Source organism: Balaenoptera ricei, chromosome 13 (genome assembly GCF_028023285.1).
Source record: "Balaenoptera ricei isolate mBalRic1 chromosome 13, mBalRic1.hap2, whole genome shotgun sequence".
Classification (NCBI taxonomy): domain Eukaryota; kingdom Metazoa; phylum Chordata; class Mammalia; order Artiodactyla; family Balaenopteridae; genus Balaenoptera; species Balaenoptera ricei.
Window position 1 is genome coordinate 67,070,350 of NC_082651.1, and position 19,693 is coordinate 67,090,042.

The following is a 19,693-nucleotide window of genomic DNA, read 5'->3' on the forward strand; positions in this document are numbered from 1 at the left end:
GGGTCACTGGCTCTAGAGCTTTGCTATGGCTCCCTGTTGGAGCTGTATACAGGCCACGGGAGCCTTTAGGGGTGGTAGCTGAGCCATGGTCTGGGCTCTAGCTGTTAGGCTCTGTTTAGGTATGGCAGCTTGTAGATGCAGTGGGATTCTGTAGGAGCACATGTCAGAGAGCCTAAGGTGTCTGTTTCCACTGCTTCTGGACGGCATTGCAAAATCTCAGACATCTCTTCTGACTTGGGTTCACATTGAGAGTTGCTCCCTAGTGTTCACCTGTCCTGGTGGTCTTTCAGGTGCCCTGATGAGCAGAAACTTCTTTGGTGCTTAGGCTGCTAACTTTTGTACTTTATAAGTGTTTTTAAAGAAGATGCTTTCTCTTTCTCTATCTCCCCTTCCACCAACCCTTGCCGCTTACCATTCATCACACTGTAGCTTCGTATCATATGTATAACTATGCCTCATTCCTGGCTAGTATTTTGAGAGTATCTGGAGTGGGGAAAGGTATATATTATAGCACCTATATGAAAGACCTGGTCCTTACATGAACTATGAAGGCCCCTCAGGGGGGCTCTGTGTATCTAATTTGATAAACACATGCTTGGTATATAGACACAACTTATAGAATTCAGGAAACTTAGTAGCACATAAGGCTTGCTATAGGATTCTGGTAGTTATATATCTGGTCTGGCTTGTATGTTAGTAAATGGTCCCAGATTCAAGATTTTAAATTCAAGATTTTAAAATATTTGTTATGTATTATATTTTCAAAGTCTTTCTTTGGGTATACCCTATGTAATATGTAATTAGCTTTTTAATATAGCTAACTTGAAAACATTTTTTGAATGCTAGCCTAATCTCTCTAAGGATCTGTATATTCATATTTTGATGATACATCTTTCTAATATATGACTTTACTACTCACCTAGTCTCTTGCCCTTCTTTCTTGTGGAGCTACATATCCAAGGTCTTTATATTTTGATTGACCTGAGATGATAGAACAAAGATGCTCTTTTAGATTCCAAAGGCTATTTATTTTGTTTCTTACTAATTGGTTAGTTAGTTTAGGGACTTAACTGTCAGTTACAAAAAATGGTTGAGATGCTTAATTGATTCTTTCTAATATTTATTTAGATTTGAGTTTTAGCCACTGTCTTTCAGTTTTTTAGGTCATAGAAAATTAAACAGCAAACGGCAAAGAATTTAAATAGAAATAGGCTGATATTTGAGTCTATTATTTGATATTAGAAGACATTATTAAATATTGGTATACCTAGATAATGATTTTTTCCCTTATATTAGACAGTTATGAGATAATCCTAGTAGAATCAATATTGTTGAGCAATGAAACCCTAGGTTCCAGCGTGGTGAACATGCAACTTGTCAACCGTGGAGTTGGGACTAGGATCCATGTCTCTTGTCCTCAGCCCCGTGCCTTTCCATGCATATTACAGTGAACTGCCCTTTGTTCTGTCTTCTTGAGGACAGGCTGTGTGAGTGCATGTTTAGATGAGATATAGGTGTGGGAGCTCTAATGCAGAATTTCTGAGGTTGATCTTATCACTTTATTTTTCACACATATACATGGAGCTTTGCCAGGAACAGCCTGGTGAATTTGTATTTTCATATGTATGTGTATTTTTCTCCATTGAACTAGCTGTATGGGAAGGGGGTGGGGAGAAAGGCAGGAGCATGACTCCCAGTAAAACAAACCTTGACATACAGAAGAACTCTGGGCTATATAGAAATAACGAAGATGATCTGGTTATAGTCATAGCAGAATTTCTACAGGAAAAAGTATGCTTTTGCTGAAGAAAGAGGTACTTTATAAAAAAAGCTTTATCGGGACTTCCCTGGCGGTCCAGTGGTTAAGACTCTGCACTCCCAATGCAGGGGAACTAAGATCCCGCATGCCACATGGCGCAGCCTAAAAAAAAACTCCAACCTATATTCAGAGAATTAATGTTCGTATCGAGTTGCAGTTGTGTGGCAAGCTCTGTCTTTAAATATGTGTTATTCCTTCGAATTAAAGAAATGTTTCAGTGATAATGACTGAGTCTCTGCTTTATCCTAGGATTCAGAGAAACTGCAAGGCTTATTCCAGGCAGCACTGGAGCTCAGCACAAGCACCAAACCATATGACTGTGTAACAGCTTCCTACCTACTGAACTTCTTAATCTGGCAGAACGCTCTGCCATCATCTCTGTCTTACTTAAAAACTCGGCGGGTTGCATGTGGCGATGGAGATAAGTCTGCTGCTCTGGTGGAAAGTAACACATTAATAGGTTCGTATTGAGTAAATGACCTTTTGCTCTTATTTATCAAAACCAGTATCTTACTTTCTCCACTATTCATATGGTTAGGCTATCTGATGGTTAAACACTTACTTTGTGTTTTTTTTTATTCAAGAGTTTACCAGCTTTGTAGTTTACCGTCATATAAGTATATCATGAATTTCTCCTTTGCAAATAAATAGTTTACTCAACTATATTGCTTCTAAACAGAGGATTCACATTAAATAAGTACATATGCAAATGTACATTAATAGAGCTTTTATTTAAATAAGACCTCTTCCTCTACCAAAAATGTACTTTTTTTCTACAGAAATTTTACTATGACTATAGCCAAATCATCTTTGTTAATTCTATATAGAGCAGAGTTCCTTTGTCTGTTGGGGTTTATGTTTTAACTGGCTGTCATACCCTTGCCTTTTACTCTTCCCATATAACCAGTTCCAAAACCTAGGGTCTGAGTTGGTTTAGATCTAATGATTTTAAACAAATATTTTTTGGGGGTTCATGTACTTAATTTTACCCTAGTAAATCTTCATTTTGGAATTGTACTAGAAATAAGGATAGAGATTTTTATTAAACAAAACAGAGGTCAGATGTTGAAAGAGAGTTGACGATTATTCTCTCCAAGACAGTAGAAAGCCGTGAAAAAGAGAACTAATAATGGGAGAAAATTAGGAGGCCATGGATAGTTCTGATGGAAATGTGGCCATAGAGCTGGGGATAGAGAGATGACAGTGCCATGGAACATGACACGTGCCGAACTCTAATTGCTTCAGGGCTGGATTCCAGAGGAGACCCCGATAAGATGATAAGAAGAGGTCTGTAATTGGGGTGAACTGGGGAGTTCATACTCATGTAAAGGCTTTCAAATTTAAGACATTTTTAAACTTTTTGAAATATTTCAAACATACAAAGAATATTTAAATATATATATATATAGGATTTAAACAGTAATAATATAAAGCTTTCACAAGTTTTGTCCCCAAGCTAGGTAATAACACTCAGCTTAAGAAGTATTGATACAACAGCATCCATAACTTTGAAGCCTCTTCTTTATCCTAGCTCCCTCCTCCTGCCATGTTATTACTGCCCTATGTTTTCCTTCCTTCCTTCTTCCCTCCCTCCCTCCCTCCCTCCCGCTGCGCCAGGTCTTAGTTGCAGCATGCAGGCTTCTTAGTTGCGGCATGTGAACTCTTAGTTGCATGCCATACGCTGCATGCATGTGGGATCTAGTTCCCCGACTAGGGATCGAACCCGGGCCCCCTGCATTGGGAGTGCAGATTCTTACCCACTGGACCACTAGGGAAGTCCCTCCTATACACTGTTGATGGGAATGTAAAATGGTCTGGCCCCTTTGGAAAACAATCTGGTAGTTTCTTGAAAGGTTAAACATATAATTACCATATGACTCCACAGTTCCTCTCTTGGGCATTGTCTTAATCAGCTCAGGCTGCTATAACAAGATACCATAAAGTGGGTGGCTTAAACAACAGGCATTTATTTCTCACAGTTCTGGAGGCTGGGAAGGTTAAGATTAAGGTACCAACAGATTTTGTTCCTGGTGAGAACCCTTTTCCTAGTTTGTAACAGCAGCCTTCTCAGTCTGTGCTCACATGCAGCAGAGAGCAAGCTCTGGTCTGTCTTCCTCTTCTTATAAAGACACTAATCCCATCATGTGGGTCCCACCCTCATGACCTCAGCTAAACTTGATTACTTCCTAAAGATTCCACCTCTAAATTTCCTTGCATTGAGGGTGAGGATTTCAGCATGAATTTGCGGGGGGACAGGCAGGGACACACAAACATTCAGTCCATAATGGGCATATACTTAAGAAAAATGAAAACTATGTCCAGACAAAAACTTGTACATGAATGTTCATAGTAGCATGATTCATAATAGCCAAAAAGTGGAAACAACTCACATGTCCATCATCTGATAAATGGATAAATAAAATGTGGTATATCCATACAATGGACTGTTACTGAGTTGTTAAAAGTAATGAAATATTAATACATGCTACAACATGGATGAACTCTGAAAGAAGCCACTTATTATATGATTCCATTTATATGGTATGTCCAGAATAGGCAGAAAATGCTTAAGTGGTTGCCTAGGACTGGGGACAGTGAGAGGTGCAGGGAGGGGAGTGACTGATAATGGGTGAGGCTTTTTTGAGGGGGGGGAGGATGAGAATGTTCTAAAATTGACTGTGGTGGTGGTTGCACATAGCTGTGAATATCCTAAAAACCATTGACTTGTACACTTTAAGTGTATAAATTGTATGGTATATGAGTAATGTATCAATAAAGCCATTGTTTTTTAAAATCTGTCCAAATAGCATATGGCACATGGGCCTGGGGTCTGATAACCCAGATAGAGGATGTCTAGGAGAAATGATCCAGAATGAATGCTGTAAATGGATCCAGGAAGTCAGGGTAAAGACACAGTACTACCTTAACTGGAAATGGAGAACAAGCTGGATAACCTTGAAAGATCTCTTTTTTTCATTCAAAAACCTCTAGTATAAAGTTCAGCTGAGTTGGGTGCTTTCGTGGGAACTGTTTTGCTGTGCACAAATTTGTAAATGTGTTTTTAAACTGGCGTTATTTTGGTGGGTTTTGTTTTTTTTGTTGTTTTTGCTTTTTCTAGTTATCAAATGCTTGTTGGAAAATCTTGAGGAAGAAGTATCTCGGGCTGAAAATTCTCTGCTTCAGGCAGCAGCATCGTTTCCAATGTACGGGCGGGTCCACTGTATAACAGGAGCTTTGCGGAAGCTAGCTCTAAAGTAAGTATATCCCCCCCGCTCTTTCCTCAGTACTCACTTCTGAGCTTTAAACTCTTATTGGAATGTGTCCTGGGAAAGGAACATATTGCCTTAAAGGTAATTAAAAATTAGATTTAAAAATGTACATATAGGGCTTCCCTGCTGGTGCACTGGTTAAGAGTCCGCCTGCCAATGCAGGGGACACGGGTTCGAGCCCTGGTCCGGGAAGATCCCACATGCTGCAGAGCAACTAAGCTTGTGCGCCACAACTACTGAGCCTGTGCTCTAGAGCCCGCGAGCCACAACTACTGAAGCCCATGAGCCACAACTACTGAAGCCCGTGTGCCTAGAGCCCGTGCTCTGCAACAAGAGAAGCCACTGCAATGAGAAGCCCGCGCACTGCAATGAAGAGTAGCCCCCGCTCACCGCAACTAGAGAAAGCCCGCACACAGCAACGAATACCCAACACAGCCAAAAATAAATAAATAAATAAATTTATTTTTTAAAAAAAGTACATATATACGTGTATTTTTATGTCTTAAATATTTCATAGATTGCATGGTTTTTAAACCCAAATTCTTTTGACCCCTTTTGTCTATTAATTTCATCTTGAAAATGTGATTTTTGCTTAGTATAAATTACCCTAATGTCTTTGTTGCAGCAGCCTGCAGTTGGTGAGTGAGTGGAGACCCGTGGTGGAGAAGCTCCTTGTGACGTCCTACAGGCTTTCCGCCGTGGTGTCTCCAGTTATTCAGAGCTCCTCCCCAGAAGGCCTCATCCCCATGGACACTGATGCAGGTCAGTAAACGAAGAAAGCTAGAATGACTATGTTTTTTTCCCCTAATCATTTCTTCAGAGAGATATAGAGGCTAAATAGGGGGGAAAGAAATTATTATTATGACTAGTGATATTTCTGCCTTTTTAGTAATATTTTTAACTATGAAAAAATAACCAAAATAAATAAATAAATAGCCAGGTGATCAGCAAGGTACTTCCTCGTCTGGGGTAAATTGGGTTTTATAATGTGTCATTTTGGAATACAACCTACCAGGGTTGTATTCTGGCAGGAACTGGGGGAGCAGGCAGTATAAATTAGCAATTGATGGGGTTCAGTCAGAGAAGGCAACTTGTTAGAAATCTGAATAGGCAAAGACCATTGGACATACAAAGACCATTTAATTAAAAAAAAAAATTGGAGGAGATAGTCAAAATGCCCAAAATTGAACTCATGAACTTTCATCTGTCTTTTCCTTCCCAACCCTTGTATCTTTGCAAATGGCCCTACCAGAGACCTGTTCATGCAAGTCAGGAGCCTAGGGCTGCTTGACATCTCCCCTTTGCTCCTTATATCTAGCCTGTCTCCACGTTTTTTCAATGGTGCCCCTTAAATAGCTTTCAAATCTCTTTTTCTTTTATCTGCATCTTCTTACCTTACTGTAGGCTTTTATCCTCTCTTGTTTCCCCACATCTACTCTTATCTCCTTCCATTTCCTTTTTACCACGTCCAAAGTAAGCTTTTCTAGTCATATAATCTATCATGTTACACATAATCTTTACTTAACCCTGTGCTCTGCCCACCCCCTCTTCCTTTTTATTTAAAATACGTTAGTGACCAGGTCCTGTAATAGTTTTGCTCCTGCTACCTTGCCAGTCTTGTCTCTTAGCATTCTCCCCTTCCCATAGATTTCTCCTTCATGGAGTTGTTGCAGTTTAACAGGAATCTTGTCTGTTTTCCTCCCTTGTGCTTAGCACAGTGCCTGGCAGAAGGAGGCACACTATCAATAGTTGTTAGAATGAATGAACAATTCCTGAAAGTATAGGAACTAAATTCAGTGCCTGGGATGCCCTTGGTGGTATGTGCATACAGCAGTTCCCTCTTAATCTGAGGGCTGTATGATCCAGGACCCCCAGTGGACGCCTGACAGTGCAGATAGCACCAAACCCTATATACATACTATGTTTTTTCCTATACATACGTACTTATGTTAAAATTTCATTTATAGATTAGGCACAGTAAGAGATTAACAATGATAACCAATAATAACATAGAACATTTATAACAGTATACTGTAATAAAAGTTACGTGAATGTGGTCTCTCTCTGTTTCTCTCAAAAGATCTTACTATATTGTGCTCACCCTTCTTCTTGTGTTGATGTGAGATGATAAAATGCCTGTGTGATGAGGTGAGGTGAGGTGAATGACGTAGGCATTATGACGTAGTGTTAGGCTACTCTTGACCTCCTGGCGATACATCAGAAGGAGGAGCCCTGACGATGTTGATGGTTGGGTGTCAGCTGCAGACGATGTTGATGGCTGGGGATCCCAGGTGGGATGGAGAGGGACAGTGTGAGGGGATTACTGGATCTGTACTACAACAGGCCAGAGGGATTGGCCGTTAAAGGTATATACTAACATGAACGTTCCTTTGAACACCTAGAAAATCATGAAGTAAATTTATATTTTGGTGTTGAAATAAAGTTGGTGAATGCATTTTGGAGTGCAAATGAGAGGTTTATATTAAAAACACACTGAGTAAATCATAAACACACACTGCATCATACAATACAATACTTCGGGCCGATAATTAAACTAATCTAGAGTTGTGTGGTTGCATAGAAAATGTTATGTTTTGTTCTTTACTAAAAATGAGTTGGAAGGTTGGTGGTGGTTCCTGATACTAACATACAGTTATAGATTAATTTTGGCTGATAGTCTAAATACTAAAATTTGTTGGTTTAGTTTTCCTACTTAAACAGTGCATAGGAATAGAGAACATCCAGTCTGATAGCTAATATTTGGATCAGGCAATACCAGTATATTTTGGATGAGAAATCTTGAATGTTTGTCACCAGTTGTGGGTAGGGCCTTCAGAGTATGCTAAAATTTTGTTTGTCATTAAAGTTTTAAAATATCTGTCAGTCTCAAAAACTGTCTATGGTCCACTAACTTTTCCGTAATTTTGCCTTTTCTTCTTTCCTCTGGTTGTCTCCATTTTTCTTATGTCTTTCCCATGTTATCTGCCATGCATTCTGAATTCTTTGAAAAAAGTCTCCCCTGAAAGCCACAAAAATGGTTCTTAAAGTTTTATTCTGGTCACCCCTCTCTTTTTTCTTAGTCTTTCTATGGTTTCTTTTTGGGCCAGTGTTACTTTCTCATGGCGGTTAAAATTTGTTTTTGGCAAAATTTCATGGAAGCCACAAGTTGAACATAAGATGTTGGCTGAACCATTATGATAGCAGTTTGGGTCTTTGTATTTCCCATAATACCTAAAATATACGTGTGTATAATAGGTATACAGTAAATAACCCATTCTTTGATTTGTTAATTGGTTTCAGATGATTACCTGTTGTTATTTTCTTTCAAAATCTGAGCCTGCCTAGCTCTTTATTACCTAGTCATCCATCAATTCCTTCAGCCCATGTTACTGAACCTCTGCCATGAGCCAGTTTCTGTTCTAGGCACTAGCAGTTGAGCAGTAAACAAAGTCTTGCATTCGTGAAGTTTACATTTCCTAATACAGTGAGTGCTTACTAAGAAATAAAAATGAAGTTTAATATAATACTAGGACTGGAAATCTAACTTAGAAAGCAGTATATTACTTATGCATTTCAAAGCCAAATATGGAGTTTTCATGATATTCCTGGGCCATAAAAGATTATTTTTGTTGGTGGTGGGGATTCTTACCTCTTAAAACAAAATTCATTGAAGTTTATTGCTCTTCCTTCATCTGTTTGAGCACTGTATTTGAAATTCTTAGACAACACTGAGAAAAGCAATGTAAGGGAGATGGCAGCCTTTGTCTATGGACAGTTTCTGTTGTGCTTTTTTGTCCAATCTTCACCCTATTTAAAATATTCACCATATTTTGAAAGTACACTCAAGTGTCATAAAGACCTTATATAAATAATTTTCACATTATCCATCCTGTGAGTCCCTTCTTTTTTTTTTTTTTTAATTGATTAATTAATTTATTTATTTTTGGCTGTGTTGGGTCTTCGTTTCTGTGCGAAGGCTTTCTCCAGTTGTGGCAAGCGGGGGCCACTCTTCATCGCGGTGCGCGGGCCTCTCACTATCGCGGCCTCTCTTGTTGCGGAGCACAGGCTCCAGACACGCAGGCTCAGTAGTTGTGGCTCACGGGCCTAGTCGCTCCGTGGCATGTGGGATCCTCCCAGACCAGGGCTCGAACCCGTGTCCCCTGCATTAGCAGGCAGATTCTCAACCACTGCGCCACCAGGGAAGCCCAAGTCCCTTCTTATAGTGCTAATTATCAAGTACTGAAAATTACAAAATTTTTGAGGGCAAATACCCCCAAGGGAAGTCTTCATGTGATGTGGAACTGGGGTTTTACATAATCTCATCTCTCTCCCTCAGAGTCAGCAAGCCGCTTGCAGACGATTCTGAATGAGATTCAGCCCCGAGATACTAATGATTATTTCAATCGAGCTAAAATTTTGAAAGAATGTGATAGCTTTGATTTGGAGGACTTGAGTGCCAGTGTACCGAATATTGATACTTCTGCAGAAATCAAAGGTATATATAAAATCAGTATTATAGTCAGTTTTTAAGCGACAAATAAAATGTGCCAAATGCTCTTTTTCTATAGTAAATCAGAGGCTGCGAATGTGTGTAGTACACTTCTAGAAAATAAAGTCTTTTTTGAGCTTATAAATGATTTATTTTGGGGAATGAGTTTATAAGACTTTACCAGAAAATGGTGTTCACCAGTGCAGTGTATGAGGTGCTTCAGCAAAAAGCCTTTGAGTGCTGACACCTGTCTTGACAGCCAGGTGATGTAGGAACAGTGAAGCACAGTGAACTTGGGTTTGGGGAGCAGTCTGCTTCTCCCAGCACTATGGTTCGATGTTGTGAGAGTCCTCATAGTCAGTCAAACAGCCTTTTAAAGGAAACAAATTTATGACTCAGAGAAATGTGAGCTGCTCTGTGGTACCAGGCCTCCAGAATTCAAATTCTTACTGTTTGTTTTCTCATTAGTTCTTTTATAATTTTCTATAATGCTGTAAAAAGTCATCAGAAGCAGTAATATCTTATTGATTTATAACATATTCTACATTCTCCACTAGATGGGGATATTGTCTTGTAAAAATTTCTCTTTATGATTTTTTTTTTTTATTACAGAAAATAACAAATGTATGCTTGTAATAGTTTCAAATAATACAGAGATAAATATGAATTAAAAACAAATTAGTTTTGTTTTCTTTCATTTCCTTATTCCTTCCTCAATCCTATTTCATCCCTCTTTAGTGCACATCATTTCAGACCCATTTTATGTATTTCAGTGTATGTACATTTATCCTTTGAGTTTAGTGGCCTTTTAAAAGACAAATGGGATTGCGTTAAAAAGGTTATTTTGTTAACTTACATTTTAAATTTAATAGTTTGTTTTGGATTTTTTTTTTTTAATGTCAGTACTAAAATATTCCTAAAGCTAGAAAAAGAGAGTAAGGATTCTTATAGCTAATTGACCATGAAATTTAAATATATTTTGAAAGAGAATTTGTATTTTCCTTTGAAAGGAAAGTCGTATCCTATTCTTTTACTGACATAGCAGCCACCCTCACCAAAACAAATAATAAAATATATTTATTATAGTCATATTTTATGGATGACTGAGAGGCAGGAAGAGTTTGTTTCATTAACTTCCAAAGGTTAGACTTTGGTTTTAGAATAATATTGTGTTTTATTTTTAAATTTATTTTGAATATAGTATATTAAATAAAATACTGTGATTCCTACCCATAGCACATGCCAAACAAATGTTAGTTATTTTCTCCTGAATAAATATAGCATATGACAAATTGGTTTGTTCAAGCAGATTATTCTTGGGGAAATTATGAATAAGCTTGTTCTAGGAAACCTGGGATGTGAGTAATCAAGTGTCTAGTGTTGCAGTAGTTTTTGTTGTTTTTTTTTAAGGTAAAGAAGGAAAAACATGTGATGTAACTGCTCAGATGGTGCTGGTATGTTGTTGGAGAAGCATGAAGGAAGTCGCTTTACTCTTAGGCTCACTGTGCCAGCTTCTACCCATGCGGTCTGTGCCAGAATCTCCTGATGGATTATTGACAGTGGAACAGGTAGGGTAGATGTTTATTCCACCTGGTATAATTTCTGGTCAAAGCATAAATCACAAACTTTTATTTAAAAGTTAAATAACTTAAAAAAATTTTTTAAACATTTTTCTTGAATAAAATCTTACAGATGTCAACTGAAGAAAGTTCATTAAAGTATAGGAATTGGATCTTGCAATCCATTTCCAAACTTTGGCATTTTTAGAAATGTTTTTATTTTTCTAAGTTATATAAATAATGATAGCTTTTACCTCACTTTTAACTTCAATATTAACATTTGAATTTTTATTTCTCCATTTAACACACACAAACTTAAAATTCAAATGTAAATGAAATTGTCTATTTAGTAAAACTCCGCAAACCTCTTAAATATTGCAAAGAAAAAAAAAATATATATATATATATTTTTTTCTTTATATATTAGTTGATCATGGATCTCATGTTTCCCTCTACATTGATGATAAAGTTATAGTTACTTTGGTTTTTTTGGCTGACTTTTATTTTAAGACCACAAAGTTAGTTCCATCTGGGACTGTTCAAGTGACTTGAGTGCAGTGTTTATAAGAAATTAGCTTACCACAAGCATTTCATTTGGAAATATTTTAGATTTATTAGATTTCTGTTTTTAATTGATTCCCTCTTCCTTTCCATATGGTTTCAACAAATCCGTTTCCCACCATTTTCCAGCAAAGATACATAACATGTACTTTCATTTTTAACCTTTTTCAAATAAAGATAATTTCTCCCATAGGGTGTTATGACATTTAAGAACAAAACAAATATTGTAGTATGCTAATGCTGATTATTTCTGTAATAACCATGTGACCAGTTCCATGGAAATAACGCTAATATTTTTATTCTCACACTCTCTGTGGCTGATGTTGTTTGCATCTGGTTAACAGCTGGGCTTGTGATGTTGCAAGGCTCTGAGACAGAGAACGGCAAAGGGGAACAGAACACTGCCGGCTTCATTATGTTCCTTATTCTCTTCCAAATCAAACAGGCGTTAGTGTCCTAGAGTTACTTGCAGTCCTTACTGGTGACTGGCTGGAGTGCCAATGCCAACATCTTTGCTGAGGAATCCAGCTATGATTAATGATTACTTCACTGATGTTCACCATCTCACTAAGAAGTAAATATGGGCTAGAGCCCCTTGACTTCTCAGCTTTTCAAGGACAAGTTAAAACATCTAGTGTTTTGGGTTTGTTGGCCAGTGTTTAAAAACAAAATTAAGGGAAACATATTTTACTTTTACTATAACTGAGAAAGACCTGAAAGCGTCCTGTGAAAATCATTTCACCCTGACACCTTTTACAGAGCACCCAAATCTTATGAAGTTATGTGGGATATCCAGGTTAAAATTGGGAATTAATTTTTAAAAATTGGGAACTAATATAAAATAGAAGAGATGTTTGTAAAACAACAACAATAACAAAGAGAGGCTCTTATAAACCAAAGAGCTCTTCTGATGACTGTTTTCTTGAATAAGAAATAGAATCCTGTTTTTCTGTAAAATATCCGTTTCCATTCTAATCAGGTCCAGTCATTTCTCCATGTCGCCATTCATGTGGTGACGCCACATATATATGTTTGAGAAGAAATTAATGACTGAGTGAGTGAACAAGAATGTATGTGATAGCACTGTTCTGACATTGACACCCTGCCCTCTGTGGAAAACTTTAGTCTTGATCATGCTAAATTTTACTAAAAAAATTAAAATGCTCCTAAAAAATTTTTTAAATTTTTTTATATTTTAAAATGGGGGCATTTAGTCAATGAAATCCAAAGTTATCAAGAAATTAGTGTTACTTATATTACTAGAGGATTCCTGCTTTTAAACATATAATTTTGTTCCGTGAAATTCCTTTAAACATACTCCTTTGTACTTAGTACTTTTAAGAGTTAAAAATATAAATGACAGAGAAGAATGCAGTCTGCATTGGAGTGCTGGGGCCACGCCTAGGGTCTACCTTCCTTCCAAGGGCATAGCCGCCCTGGCATCACTAGTTCTTCTGTGCACCTAGTGGCAAAGCTACAAATGTAAGCGTCAACAGTGTAGGTGAATGTGACCACAAGAGACCTGCAGAGGCAGTGAAGTGACTTGCGGGCAGAACGCTCCGCATTGTTGGGGAGAATTGGGAACTTGGATTTCTTACTCCCAAGAATCATAAAAACCGTGATCTCCTTTTCTCTCAGTGGATGGATGGAAAAACCGTGGATTCTCCTTTTCTCTCTGTTCTACAGAACCTGAAATACTGGTGTTCAGCCTGTTGCTTTTCTTGCTCTCCACTCACCCTTCACTACTGAAAAAGGAATAGGATTCTACTGCCATTTTATATTTGAGGTCTCACATTTAGACGACGGAGAGGATTTCTCATGGAACTCAGCTCCTTTAAGCCCATCCTGATTTTACAGCCCTTTGTTAAAGGGGTGACAACTTCAATCCCCCATACATGACTATAGTTTATACTAGGCCAGCAGGTAGTGAGACTCCAATTTGGGGATTTTTGCTGCTATACGAGGAGAGGAGCTGGTGCTCGCTTATAATTCTGAGTATTCAGTGCTGTATTCACATACTGTTCAAGCTGGAAGGATCACAGAGATGATATTATCCAGCTCTCTTGCACAAGGGGAGTCTGAAGCCCTTGGATGTTACCTGGTTTGCCCAAGATCACAAAGCTGGTTTGTGGCAGCTCTGGGACAGGAACCTGATTCTTCTGCTTCCCAGCCTGTATTCCGCCATGACACAGTGCTGCCTTTGTTCTGAATGGCTCAGTTAATTTTTCTTTAAATTTAATTTTCCCAGCTTCCCATAGCCAACCAGATTTTTGCAAGCAACAGGACAGTAAGGCAACTTGCTACTGAACTTTATAGCAAATGATCCATTCCCTTAGATGATTGCTTGTGAAGGAGTGTGTCCTCTGCAACTTCATCAAGAAGAAAATGGGTTCATTCAGAGGCATGTCTGACCCTTCTCCTGCGCTGTAATCACATTATGAAAGGTTCTTTCATAATGTCCCTGTCCGAGAGGCAGAGATAAAACCAGCTTTGAGGGATGTAAGTCGAGACCCTTAAAGAGTGAGCAGTGCATGCAACCTTATCTCACAAACTTCCTGACTCGTGTGTGTCTGGGTTTCAAGCTGGATGCTTTGCTGATGCAGAGCTTTTGCTTGATACATTGTTGGTCCTCTTTCCATGGGATATCAGATACCCAGTACCTACTGATTTTTTTAAACTTCCTCTACCTGGACTATCAGTTCATATGTTTATATATTTCCCCTAATATTCCTAAAAAGAAACTTTTGGGTAGTTTTTTTTTTTTTTTTAATGTATCTGCTTTCCGCTTCCTAGGAATTATTGCCACAGAAATCACATGATTAAAAATAATTACCAACTATTAGAAATAAGCAATTTTAAAAACTCCTACTTTAGATTCTACTGTAATTTTCATGATGTACATGGCTAACTGGGTTTATATGTTCCCTCAGTACCTTTTGTTACTGTTTTAGATTTCTGTCAGTGAACTGTAAGTGGGATGTATGTTTATAAGCATTTGTCAGTCTTAAAGAAATTACCTTTTGTATTTTCTTTTAACAAAGTTTATTTTTTAGAAATTATGAGTAAGTATTCATTGAACTGTGCTGAATGCAGGTTACTGTGTTTAGGCTGTTGCAGGTTACCATTTTTAAGCTGTGAAGTGAAGTTGAGCATGTAATTACATCATTTAGTCAACTATTTATTGACTGCCTTACTACAAGGGCATTGTGGGAATATTAAGAAATAGAATATGTGGTTCTCTGACCTCAAAGGGCTTAGAAATGTAATAGGGGATACAAGACAAATTCATTTCAAAAAGTCAGACTAAAGGGCAAATGTTAAAATGGCACATGGTTAAGGATTTGCCAGAAAACAAAGAATAAACGTTCTGGTGGGAAGATGTCTGAGTACCAAGAAACCATCATCTTTGTTATTATGTAGGAGGACAGTGTTTGGGCTTTCATGAAATCCCAAGTGTTAGTAAGAAATCACTGTAGTATAGAATGTCCAGTTTAAAATGTTAATTATCTTACTGTAGTGTAAACTTTTATAAACTATTGCATTTAACCAAAGTGGAATTAGAAACTCCTGTTGACATTCCTAAGGTTGTGGCTGTGTCTTAAAGTAAAATTTAAATTAAGGTTTAGGGATTAAGTCTCACTACTTGATGAAACAAAATGAAAACAAAAATTGACATTTAGCAATATTGATTGCTACTCTCTGCCAGGTACTCTGCTAAATGCTTATTTGCATAATCTCATTTATTTCTCAGAATAATCCTGTGAAGTAGGTTCTAGTTTTATCCCCATTTCACAGATGAGAGAACTCTGTTACTTATGTAATTAGCTTGTATTGAGAAGGAGGCTGAGTAGGGTTCCTGAACTCAGCCCTCTTGGCTCCAGGATCCCAGATCTTAACCACTGCACATGCTCTTTGTAGAAATGTCCCACCTGTATACTTGAATCTTTTTGGACTTACTAACTTATAATGAGGGGAATTAGCTTTGACTTTTCTCCTGTATTTCTCTCTACGATCTAGATAAAGGACAAACAAAAAATGTATTTACATTTGCCCTTTGTGGGTTTTATGCTCTCGGTGAGCATTTAGCTCCCCTGTTTAGTCTGTTGGTGAATTATAGATGCCTAGAGACATGGCACGTAGCTGTCCTCCCCTGTGGAAATTTATACCCTGTAAATCCATAAAGCATGTTAATTTGCCTATAGAAGTAGGTTTTATGGAAAGTTAGAACCAGGATACACTAAACTTAAAAAGATAGTGATTAGAATTTCATTTTAAGAATAGAAATCAGTGCCCTTTTTTTTTCATATTTAATTGCCTTTCAGAAATTCTGAGATATATATTATTTATTAAGAAAATATTTTGTAAAGACATCATCCATGTTAAAAGAAAAGTTTTTATGAACTTTAAATAGGAGCTTAGTATCTAATAGATAGATTGAAAGGCAATTGAGTTGAATTTTCAGAGGAGTTTTTCATTTTTTAAATAAAATTTTGAAATTCTTTTTCTGATTCTACTATTGTCATAAGTTTCTACAGGGTTAAATATGTTCCCTATAGTCTGATCATCCAAGGGGAGAGTGTCAGCATGGCCCCTTTTCCCTGTCCAGCTGCTCATGGACCACATTGCCCTGTTGACTCCTCCCACCCACTGTGATAGGGTACATCCCTACCTTGCAACCCTGTCTTCTTCCACTATTTTCTAGCACGAAACCTTGAGGCCATTCAGCCAGGTCTGCTATCACTCTCCTGTGTAGTCTGTGTTTATTCATGTAGAAAGACCCGGTGAAGTGTCTGACAGGTAGCAGATACTTAATAAATGTTTGTTCACTTATTCTAGTATGCCAGCTTCTTCTCATGTTAATTATCCTTTTCTGTATTGGTTCACTCATGTATATCCTGTTTAAGGTCTGGCCATGAAGCTTTTTCTAGTTATTCATTTCAATGCAAAAAGAGCTGTCATTTCTTAGTGCTGTTAAGCTTCTGATGGGTACCATCCAGCATATTGGTTTTCTCTGAAAGCTTTCAGAGGACAAACATCTTGTTTTGTTCTTTGTCTACCCAGCACTAAGCTGCTAAGCATTTGATAGGGTGCTAAAAAAGTACTTACTGTCTGATTAATAGAAATATACTCTCTTCAAAGGGAAAAATTCATATTAAGCCTGGGTGTTACCTAGGTGGGTTTGTTGGGAAATTAAGTGCAAAATGACATGAGAAAAAATGGTCTACCTCTCACTTGTGTCTTTAGAATCTCATTCTGTTTTCTGAGGCCAGGATTACCTAGGGTTGAGGTCTACCCTTCAGAAGAGAGACCATCCACTGGTCTCATTCACCTCTGAGGTCTTTGATATTATTATATGCTTTTTGGTTTAAGCCCCTTTGAAGGGAGTTAAGGTAAAGGAAGCAATGAAAATCTGATCTTTGTTTAAGAACTAGATTGTAAGTCCACAGAGAAGCACTTTACCAATAACATTTCTGTTTTCCTGAAGTATGTTTTAATATCTGTAACATTAAAAAAAGATTAAGGATGTTAGACCCCATCTCTATGACTTCCTGTTTTTATTTTTTGTGCCTTAAAACACCTTTTTAGAAATCTTCTTTTGTTTCTCTAATAATAGAAATGATGGTCATAACAAGTTAGTTAACTGATGTTTCTTCTGGTCCTGTTTTGTAGGGTTCTTGAGCTTCAGGTATGTCTTGGGGGTTAAATTCAGATTTTGTGCTTGATAATTCTGTTCAAAATATACTCTGAAATTACGTATTGAAGGTAAAATGATAAGGCTCACCCTGACTCTTGACTTTTGACGACTAGTAGTACGTAGCTTGTAAAAAAATATTAAAAATTAGGGATATCATCAGATCTTCACCTGAAAACTTTAGCTGAAGACCATGACATGGCACTCTTTGGGGATATTAAATTGTTAAAATTTTAAAACTTCTGTTATATCCTGCTTTTCTGGTTCTTTCTTGATCTCATATCTGATTCTTATTTCTCTAAATGTATCACCCGTCTTTGTATCATCATATATATTTTGAGTTTAGAGTATGTCTTTAGCTTTCTTCTATTTGGAAATCCAGACAGAGGTCACATTGAACTGAACTGGTTTATAAGTTAAGGGCCTGTGCTGAGCTTTTAGATTTATTAACTCATTTTAATACACAATCTATGAGGCAAGTGCTATTATTATTCCCAGTTTATAGATGAGACTGAGGCAGTTGCCCATGGTTACATGTTTAACTACTCTTTCTACTGTTTATCATCTCTAATGTGTGCAGAATACCAGTCACTGTGCTGAGGTAGAAGTTGTTTCTAGATAAGCCTATGTGAGCTATCTTGGGTTAGCTTGCTTTTTCACCATTCTGTGACCTGCTGGAGAGACCTGGATCAAGTGAGAGCCAGTTGTAGCTTTGGTCCTGAGTTTTATACAAAATCTGGATTCTCTAAAGCTTATCAGCTACCAAATCTTATGGTATAAATGTAGAATCAACCCAACCACTTTAACAGTTAATGCTGTACAAAACTTCATCAGCAACTAATTGTCAGTCATGTCTTCTTAAAAGTAGATTGTCATATTTGTTATTTGTTTAAACTTGTACGGAGAAAAGCAGCATGTAGGAAAGCGATTGGGTAGCATTCTGGAAAACTCCATTGTTCTGACTCAAAGTGAAGCCTGTCACTTTTCAGGAGGCCCTTTGCACTAAATCTTGTGTGGCCATTAATATTTGTATATCTCTAAAAGGTAATTATTGGGAAGTATTGTTTAAGGGGTTGGAGTTTCAGTTTGGGAAGATGAAAAAAATTCTGTAGATGGATGGTGGTTGCACAGTAAAGTGAATACACTGAATGCCACTGAACTGTACACTTAAAAATGGTTAAAATGGTAAATTTTATGTTATGTATATTTTAACCATAATAGAAAAAAATTTTTTTCGAAGAGGGGACTAAAAGGTAATTATTTCACCTAGGCCTAGGTGTGTGAGGGTTGTCACCTTGTGTGATTTGCTGTTGGTGTTGAATGATATGAACTAACAAGGAGAACACAGCAAGATTTGTGAAGCTGGCATAGGGAGGCAGTTCTAGCCTAGCAGTTAAAGATGGCCAACTCTGGAGCCAGATTGCCTGGATTTACTACTAGTTCTACCATCTACTTGCTGTGTGACCTTGAATAAGTTACTTGCCCTTTCTGGGCCTCATTTTTCCCAGTTGTAGAGTGGAGATAATAATAGTGCTTTTTTCATGGAATTATTGTGAGAATTAATTGTGATAGTATAAAACGCTTAAAATATTACCTGTTGCATAATAGGTGCTAAATGGCTGGGCATCAAGACCTGAGTTCTAAATGATGTTACTGACATAAATACATCTGTCAATGTAAACATAAATGGCATATTTATTTTTGATTTTGTTTTGAAGGTAAAAGAAATAGGAGATTACTTTAAACAGCACCTTTTACAGTCCAGGCATAGAGGAGCATTTGAACTGGCTTACACTGGCTTTGTGAAACTCACCGAAATCCTAAACAGGTAAAACAAAGCAAATATCCCTTTAATTTTAAAAAGATTAAATGTACAAACCATGTGCTCGAAGTAGAATTTAGTTGTGTCTTTTGATGTTTAAAAGAACAAGACTTAGTTGGCTTCAAAACTCTTGGAAGAAATTGTTTTCTTGGGTTTCATTGTATGATTTACTGAAGATGATGGAGTGAAATGTCCAAACCGAGTCACTCTCTCATTGAAAGGTGATTTGACACAAACTCAGATTTTGCTAAAAATAGATTTGAAGTTACCATTTATTTTCATTGAATGAAATGACTGTTTTGTCTGTTTGAAAATTACTTGGCTTGTGGAATAAAATAAGCCCTCCAGTTTTTTGGATTTGTGTATGTTATAGAGAAACACTTAAGGATTTTGTGTTTTTCTTCGTAATTTTATCTTATAGAAAAATTTAAAAGAACAGTAAATAGACCAAAAAATATAAAGGACTTTTCCCCCTTACTTGG

The 19,693-nt window shown here is 37.3% G+C and overlaps 1 protein-coding gene across 4 annotated transcripts in view; it reads left to right on the top strand.

The window, feature by feature from the left end:
- Positions 1 to 19,693, top strand: part of THADA (THADA armadillo repeat containing) — a 318,133-nt gene that overhangs the window by 44,065 nt on the left and 254,375 nt on the right. For 2 of the 4 annotated variants that reach the window (XM_059943471.1, XM_059943474.1), the window contains 6 exons: positions 2,069 to 2,279; positions 4,938 to 5,073; positions 5,717 to 5,850; positions 9,425 to 9,583; positions 10,988 to 11,145; positions 19,108 to 19,217. In XM_059943471.1, coding sequence (XP_059799454.1) covers positions 2,069 to 2,279; positions 4,938 to 5,073; positions 5,717 to 5,850; positions 9,425 to 9,583; positions 10,988 to 11,145; positions 19,108 to 19,217 — 908 coding nt within the window. Of the gene's footprint in view, positions 1 to 2,068; positions 2,280 to 4,937; positions 5,078 to 5,713; positions 5,851 to 9,424; positions 9,584 to 10,987; positions 11,146 to 19,107; positions 19,218 to 19,693 lie in introns of those variants that run through there. The other 2 variants (XM_059943473.1, XM_059943475.1) reach the window with 2 other exon arrangements.